The sequence below is a fragment of the Notothenia coriiceps genome, unplaced genomic scaffold (assembly GCF_000735185.1).
Source record: "Notothenia coriiceps isolate Sejong01 unplaced genomic scaffold, NC01 NC01_scaffold00026424, whole genome shotgun sequence".
NCBI classification, from domain to species: Eukaryota; Metazoa; Chordata; class Actinopteri; order Perciformes; family Nototheniidae; genus Notothenia; species Notothenia coriiceps.
Window position 1 is genome coordinate 984,029 of NW_011359125.1, and position 9,232 is coordinate 993,260.

Here is a 9,232-nt window from a genome sequence, read left to right on the forward strand (position 1 = left end):
ATGTTGGACGGTACAAAAAAATACCCTCCTCAAGCTTTTCTACACCGGGTTGTGAAATTGAAATATCGAGCTGATAATCTGTCGTGAAAGTGCCAGGGATCAGGGTGAGGGAGTGAGGTCTATTTTGGGAAGGGCGAGAGTTTGTATCTCGGGAGGAAGGAGTAGGGGGTGTGCGGAGGAGGAAGACCCGCAGAGAGGAAGGGACGTCAGGGGAGAAAACAGCCTGAAAACAGCCTGATGCCAGTGATGGCCAACGAGCCGATCATCCTCAACGTCTATGATATGGTAAGTGGTTCAAAAGGGTCAGAGAAATGTATTTTTGATGACTTCTTTGCTACTTTATCCATGTATTATGTTTTTGTCGTGTACATGTCAACAGCAAAGCCCAAGCTCAATCATATAAAGGTGATTTATATATGTATATATATATACTTTATTTATCCCATATTTGGACATTATTTTGTCACTCACAGACTTGTACTTTACTTGAGTATTTCAATGTTTTGCTACTTTGTCATATAAACTACTTTGCTACTCTACTACAATTCAGAGGTAAAAGGTGTACTTTTTCTCCACTACATGTGTTGATACTTTTAGTTACTTTGCAGATTTGGATTAAGGATGGGAAATATAATCAACACTTAAATCAGACTTGGAGTAAAGTCACAAGCAGCAGTATACAAGTCATTAAAACTAGCTGCACCTTTACCAGCTTTGACAACATTCATAATTATAATCAAAACATATAATATGTATTATTCTAAAATGGGCCAATCTGCATAATGAGTACTTCTACTCATGGTACATTTTGATGCCACCACTTTTACTTGAGTAACATTTTGATTGTCTTTTTACTTACTCCTACTCTCTGGTACCTCAACTTTTACTTAAGTACAAGATCTGAGTACTTTTTTCCACCTCTGATAATATCAAATGGAATTTCAAATGATTATGAACCACTCTTCAATTCAGCGTATGCTCATTACACAAACGTTGCTATATTTAGTTCAGTTTCACCTTTTAGGAATGTCTTCATCTATACCAAACACACGATGGAACAAGGCAGCGAGAGGCAGCATCAAATGCAAACACATTCTTGACATTAAATGCTTTTGGAATATTTTAAACTCAAGCACCTACACCAGGGCTTTTTTGGATGTTGGAGGTCTTATGCTTCTGTTGAAAGAACAGAAAAACAACTTGAGTGAAGGATTTACAGCGGTCAGTAAAACCTGATGACCCAAACAGAGGTCACCATTTCTTTAAGTGTTTCCTTTTTATATCCATTCATCCATGTAAGTCTGTAGAGAAACCTTAGTGGTTCTTAAGGACATAACGTTACCCAGGACAAAAAACACGGGACATTAAACCAAAAATCAAAAGTGGATGTGAAAGTTAAAGACGATTTCACACAAATGTACGTCTCTTTGTTACAGAACGAGCCAGAGGTTGAATTTGAGTCACTGTGTTGTCACCATGCAGGAGTGAGTCACGGAGGGAGGGGGTGCAGATTGACTGATGTGTTGATGAATCATTGATTGATATGGATTTCCTGTGGCAGACCGATTACAATGGCATTTGTTTTGTTAAGGAGCATTAAACAGGCAGTAGAAGTGTTTTCTTCGGTGACAATGTGGATGGACATCTTGCTGGAAAACCACAACTTGTCATAAATGTTCACCATGTTTGTTATTATGGTGTTGTCTTCTTTTCCACCAGTATACACCGTAAACATCCAGACGATATCAAGTATCAAGAAATATTTTTGTTGCTGACTAAACTCAAACGTCCTCTCTTTTCAAGACATGATTTGTCCTGCCCTGCTGCTGCCCCTTTTCTTCTATTTCTAATCTGATTTATAGCTGTTGTGTTCCCTTTTTAGCTCATGGTCAATATATCCTCACAGGCGAGAGATCAGGAGGTTAGAGTCTGTTTTATGTGGAGCGACGTTGAGAATTCAAGTCAATAAACAATCCCTTTTGAGAATCTGTACAAAGATGTTTCCGTGTGGAAGAATGCAGTGTAGAGTACATTAGTAGCATAACACCCTGACGTTAGGGAGAGTCTTTTCTAAGTCCTACTCATATTATCTCCAAATAACTACACTGTTTATTCCTCCCTTCCTTTCTCAGCTGTTAATTCAGTCACTTATCTTCAAATCTTTCATTCCTACCTACTATCATTCTACATTTCATCCCTGATACTATCTTATGCACTCCCTCCCCCTCTTTCTTTCACTTCCTCATGCTTTCCACTTGACTTGCGGTCAACATTGCTTCTCAGTAAAAACTGAAGAGCTTTTTTTCTCTGTCTCACTTCCATCCATGTGAATGGCTGCATGGGCCATGGCACGCACGCACTCACAAGGCTTACGAAAGCTTCTTATACATATCTAACACAAACACATGTGTCACTTTAATTTGCAGCTGCAGGCTTTCTTGTGCTTTCTGTTCGTTGATCTTTCAGTTGTTATCCAGATTGAGTTTCAGAAGTGGGTTTGAAGTAACAGAACCGATGTGCACGTTGTCCTTGACTCTTACGGCCCGTCCACACAGCGGCGTGCGTTGAAAGCTTCACCATTCACTTTGAATGGGGTCACTTTTCGCCGAACTGCATTGTGGGAAGCGACGTGGCGTGGCTCGCTGCAAAAGTTGAGCAATGTTCAACTTTTGAAGCCTTGGCAGAAGCGTCAGCCAATCGAATCGTATGCCAGCACAAGCTCTAGCCAATCAAACCGCTGCTTGTGTGTCAGGGGCGGGAGATTCATGTGATTGATTGTTGGTCGAGTTTCAGACACGCCCGCCGGCAAGCTTCAACGCACGCCGCTGTGTGGACGGGCCGTTACAGTGATGCTGTGGGAACAAGACATTGGCTTGTTTGCAGCTCGAGTTCGTTGCGGACAATGAGGCGATGGCCGCGGTCCATTCATTCAACACTTCCTCTGTCTATTGATCAGGCTCGGGAAAGTGACCGAGTGACTGTTTGGGATTACAACCGGCTGCAAGCTCTCTGAGTGACTGCAGGACTTTCTGTCTGCTGGTTGACTGATGCTGTCCACATTTTGGTCAATTCTGGCTTATAGATCAGTGAGTGCTGGGTGACTGCTTAGTGACTATGTTTAGGCCCTTTGTCATAGCTAAGGGTGTCTCGATCAAGGTTTATTTTGCTCCCCATTCAATCAATATCCCTATCGGATACTTCTAGTGTCCTTGATAACACAGCTGCACAGTGCACATGTTCCTTTAAGTGTTTAATATAACAAAAATCACTCATTGCGGTTTGATTCACGATATTTGACAGATTTACCTTTTTTGAAACATTATTATTTCAGAATATTATTTCGCTTTTAACAAATATTGTGCTAACTGCGATTTCCTTAACATTTAGATGAATTGTGCAACCCTAATTGATAAGGTAAGAACATGTATCTTCTTTGCACCTGGATTATGCATTTGAATTGCTACATTAGTGTGTTGCACCATGATGCCAGACTGCCCTCAAGCTAATCTTACAACGTGTTAGTCTGCTAGCTTTCTATCTAAGAGGAAGTTAAGAAACTGCAGAGATGAGGCAACAGCAGAGGTCATGAGAGTGGTGACACACACGGCAGGATCCCCCACACCGTCTTAGATGTTCACACCAAGCAATGATCAGTGGCAGCAGAGAGCGCTGACTGAAATGCAGCGCGGTTGGGGGCTTGGGGGGCCGCATGGTGGCACAGAGCGAGCATCTGTCACTGCAAAAAATGTGACTGAACATTCACGCTAAGACAGAAAGACACTTGCATTTGAGGATCAATGCTGTCACGTGACTTTCAGGAATATCTGTGCAGCCTGGAGTGCAGACCACGCTCCATTTCTTCTTCTACAGTCCCCCTCCGTCAGGTCCCATCTCTGCTAAGTGGATTTTCCAGGCTAGCATTGAGTGCTTTAGTGCTCTGCTCTAATGAGTCGGCCTTATCTGCACGCCACCTCTCCGCCTGCTCTACTACTGTATCTGTGAGTGTGTTTGAGAGTGTGTGTGTGTGTGTGTTAGGGTATTAGGGTATTAGGTTTAACAGTGTCAAGTACCCAGAGAGCATGTTGTGTTGTGTTGTGTTTTGGCTGTGGATAATGCCTTGGATCAATTAGGACCATGTCAAGAGAAATAAGTGTATCTTTTATGTAGGACACTACAAAACACCAGCCCCAGTGTAGTATCATGTAGCAGAAAGGTCAGAGCTCCTGCGTTTCAGAAAAGTTTACTAAAAACAGCATTGTATGTTTGTAGAGCATTGTGGGCAGACTTGCTAATCAATGAATGACTGCTTTATGGAAACTTTTCCATTAGCAAATTGATCTTTTATTAGTTAAGCAACCTCAGTAACACTGTTTTAAGTCTAGTTTTGGGATCAATGACTGGAGTAAATCAACCAATCAATCAAGTACATAGGCCAAAATGTACCTTTGTGATTGACATACTAAAGCATAGCAGACTTTTTATTAGCAAAACTGCTCAAATATACCTTTGTTTTGTGTGTGGCTGGGAGCTGTTGTTTACTTTCATCAATTCGTGATTTCTGTTTGCTTTCATGTGTCCCCTTTAGAGAATTTAAAGCATTGATGTACAAGTAACCACTAAAGACATACATTCCACGTCTCTTTGCTCACCACCATGGTTAGAGATTAAAACCCTTAACAGAGAAAATGATAACACTGCCCTAAAGCATGGAATAAGACGATCAAGTATAGAGGCATTATCTGCAGCACCCATTTCTCCCCTTCTCTGTCTTTTATTCTTTCTAAATATTGTACCAGGCATGATCTCTGTGCGGTGGTGGAGGCGAGCTTTAACAAGCGTTGAAGTAATAAGCGCTCAGATAATACTCTTATTGCACCACCGAGGGGGGAGTAGCGTATTCAACTATCAGATTAGCTTTCTCAAAAATATTGCCAAGATACACAGTCTCATCCTGTGCCTGCTCTTGATATTTCGTGTTTGGGCGTCTAACTGATAAGGGTCGACCAATAATCGGCCAGGCCGATTATCGGGGCCTATATTCCGCATTTGACCGATTATCGGTATCGGCCTTTTTTTTATGAAATTGCCGATAAAACTTTGGCTCTGATGCGGCCCTTTCTCTGGCTGCAGTCACCACTCTCTGTACACGAGCAATGTCCCGCCCACAGCGCTATCTGATAGGCTATTACTGAAGTGTCAATTAACACTGAAGATTTTCCGGGCGGGAGCCAGTCAGAGAGGCGGGACCTCCTCAGATTACAGGCAGGTGCGAAGAACGCAGACACAGACAGAGGCATGCAGCAGCGCTGAGCGGCAGAGCCATACATGTGTTTCGAAGGTAAATCAGTTGAAAGCCGAAGTTCAATAAACATCCGAAAACCCCTATGCTGAAGTTGCAAAAACACCACGATCTTATGATCCAATTCTATCAGTTTCCCAGTTACACAGGGACGCGGGAAGTCAGTCAGAGTTGGGGGTGCGTGCAGCGTCCCGCAGCGGAGTGGTGCGGAGGGGGGGCTGCGAGTGGAGCCTCGCAGTTTTTCAGGTTGATAATTGAAGCTCATTAGCTAGCCAACATGTATCTAGCAAATGTTTAGCAAGATATTAGAAGTGAGGCTACTAGACTAACGTTAGGTCTACTGTAAAAGCCTCACTTTTAATATTTTGCAAAACATTAGCTAGCACTAGTGTTTTACAGTTGCTAGCAGTTTATTGGGATTTTATGCTAGATAGACAGGCATTGTTTTGATATAATAAATTAAGCATTAGTTAAGCATGTCAGCCTGCAGCCCCACTTTTAACTCTGTCTCTCTCTAACTCATTGCAGATCTATGGGAGCACTAATAGTGCTCCCATAGATCTGCAATGAGTTAGAGAGAGACAGAGTTAAAAGTGGGGCTGCAGGCTGACATGCTTAACTAATGCTTAATTTATTATATCAAANAGAAAGTAAAAACGCTTTGAAAAGCAGCAGAATATTTGAACTCCAAACTTTTGAACTAAAACCAAACGTCACCGATAATGTATAAAATATGTGGAACATGTTGAAGTCTGTATGAAGTCTCCATCAGACAGAAAATATTAGGCTGAGACAGTCTGTTAAAGTCCAGTCTGTTTGTTTGTGTTTGAGGTGACGACGTTATGAAACACCCGTGTGTGTAAGCCCAGAGATCAAAGGTTACCATGGTGACGATGTTATCAAACACCTGCTTACGTGAGCCCAGAGATCAAAGGTTTCCATGGTGACAACATTATCAAACACCTGTTTACGTGAGCCCAGAAATCAAAGGTTTCCATGGAGATGTGCTGTGAAAGGTGAGCCTTTTTCAACGTAGGAGAGGTTTTCCAAGTTTTTCATGAAAAATGATGTCCAAGGACCGTAGGGTTTGGGAGTTATGGCAGGTTTAAAAAAAGAAATGAAGGCAAATTTCAAGCTCTCCTAGGTTTGACATCACACACTCTAAGCCTTAACGAGCTGCACAATACACACTAATGTTAAAATCTGAAGAAGGCCTCTTTACCAAGCTCCAAAAAGTGTAAAAGATATAAAAAATCTGAAGAACAAGTGTTATAGCTCATTTTAAAGGTCTTTTGACCGTTTTAAAGTGTGAATGAAGTCTCTAGCTGAAAGCATGTGGAAGGAGAAGCATTTGGCGCACGGTGTAGCTAAAAGAGGATTTGAAGGTTCCTCCCATTGAGTTACATGTTAAAAAAAGCGTTTGAAAAGCTGAATATTTCAAAAAGTATAAAAGTCATAAACAAGAAAAGTCATCGCACACATGTCCTGAAGGAGCTGAACATTTTAATATTTGAATGGTTTCTGTAGATGAAAGTATGTGGAAGAAGTATCATTTGGCGCACAGCATTCACACTAAATAATAGTGTCCATCATGGAATAATAAAACAATTGAGAATAATGTAATTTCCCCCAGCACTGTCTCTTCTCATACTCACAACTCGGAGTGTCTTTGTTCAACTTCAACACTGTTCTCATCATGTTTCTACATTAGGCCCCTATCAATAAAGCCTTCTGCAGAGCACCTTTAGTGGGGGCATAATGAAGCTTATTACCAAGAGGCACAACACTGGGGAATCATCCGGAAACCTGAGAATAAAAGCGTGTGTTGACCTTTTAATAGCGACTAAATAAACAGTTTATGGCCTGTGAAAGGAACAAATTAGCTCAAGCTTCTGAAAGATAAGACTAACACTGATAACAGACATCTTTCAGAAGAGACAAGACAATATAACAACATAAAAACTAGATTCTTTGCAAGTAATCAAATGTCCAAAAATGACGCTGGAGGCGTTATGCTGTATTTTTGAAGCGTTAGATCACGGACCATGACTGCAGTGCTTCACGAGTTGGTAAAGATTACACATTGACAGAATGGAGCAGATGTGAAGACCAGCTCCAAGTTCACTTACAATGTTAATGAATTTACAGAAATGTATACAAACTAGTTGTTGGAGGTTTAATCTTTGTCTTTACAGCAAAAAGCACCAACAACACTTAAAATGTTCTATTTAAATTTGAAGTATTAACCAAAGTTGTGAGTACGGAGAGCTAAGAGCCCACAGGTGATGAGATCAGAGCAGGAAGGAAAAGCAGAGAATTTCTCAAACACATGTTTACGTTTCTCCATGAATAAACTCTGCAGCTTCATAATGCCAAAGTGATGTCGTGTTTATTCCCAAAGTGAGCAACAGCCCTGGAGACAACACACATCTCCTCAACCACAGAGGAACAAATATTGCAACAGTAGACAATGTATGTATAAGGTTTTTATCCAAGGCTGAATATTCACTGAATGTTAATTTCATTGTTAGTATAGTCCTGCACACCAGCAGTTGCATTCACCCCCGGGCTCCCCTAAAGCAACGGTGTTATTCCAGAGCTGTAAACAACCCAAGGTAGAATTTACACTACAAGTATAACCAAAAAACAGTAAGTCACTTCTACTAACAATAAAGCCAATAAGAGTATAAATAATGAATAGATGTTGCTGGTAGCATGTGTAAATAAACTGGGGGTCGTTATGAACAGGTCATTCTGAGACAGCTCTGAGGAGGAGCGCTCTTCATCCTGAAGTGGTACCTGTCAGTCCTGTCCTCAGCGTGGGCTTAAAAACCCAGAGAGGAGTTATTGGACGACAAGGAGGCTGAGTGGAAGAGGAGGAAGAAGAGGAGGAAGAGGAGGGGCAGATGGAGTAGAGAGGATGAAACATCTGCACGGCATGGGAGATGACAGAGCTGAAGTGACGGAGGGCCGGGCAGCTTTGGGAGACGAGAGACAGACAGAGGGAGGAAGAGGAGGAAGAGGAGACGGGACTGCTGGCCTGCTGCATGAGACATGAAGCAGAGAGAGACAGAGAGGAGGGAGCTGCAGGTTTCTCTTGGACGGAACATGTAAACCTAAAATGGAATGCAGAGCTGCTATATTTGTGTGTTTGAAGCAAAGGAAAACTCAGCTTTCTGGACCCTCTTTTATCTTGAAGCATTTTGTAGGACTTTAAAGTCATCAAAACTCAGCTGAAGTTAAAGAGCATCTTGCAGGTTTTTTTTTTTTCTACATTTATGCTTAAACTTGCTTGAAAATTACAATTAAAAAAGTGAATGTAGGATTTGATATGTTTTACGAGACATAAGGGCAGGAATTCACAGGGAAAGGAGCAATTTTGAGCTCTGCTCTTAAAAACGGCTTTTTTTTAAGGTCATACGTCAAACGCGTCATATTACATCACAAAGGGTAAACATCTCCACTCTCTGACCGCGGGTATAGTTAATAGTTGCGTTGAGTTGAGCGGTTGTGTTTTAGTGAGCTGGTATTTTTCGGTAGTTTTACATTGTATTTCACCATTTGTAATCATGGTGCAGTATTGTGTTTGTGCAGGTTGCACAAATACCAGCCTGTCAGGACATCGAGTCCACAGTAAAAAGGACCGGAGCTAGCGTTCGTTCCTGGGTGCGTTGTGCATCCACCTCCCTGCAACAAATACTCTCCACAGCTTTATCAGGAAACCGTATTACTTCTCTCTCCCCCCCTTCGCTGCTCTCTCTCTCTCTTCCCTGCGGTACACGGCACCGTAAGACGTAGTGTGGAGTTGCATTAGGTAACGCTGTGGTGGCTGTACTGCTCCAGCCGTCTCCTTTGTGTTTGTTTGTTTCCCCCTGTCTGTGTTGTTTGTGTGGGCGTGGCTGTCACTCCTGGCTCCCGGTTCAACCTCCACCC

General features: G+C 42.0%; 1 protein-coding gene across 1 annotated transcript in view; it reads left to right on the plus strand.

Annotated features, from left to right (window-relative positions):
* The first annotated feature begins 246 nt into the window (after positions 1-246).
* The window catches only part of LOC104957116 (ryanodine receptor 2-like), an 88,987-nt gene continuing 80,001 nt past the window's right edge, over positions 247-9,232 (plus strand). Inside the window, exon 1 of the mRNA XM_010784730.1 lies at positions 247-285. Coding sequence (XP_010783032.1) covers positions 247-285 — 39 coding nt within the window. The remainder of the gene's footprint in view (positions 286-9,232) is intronic.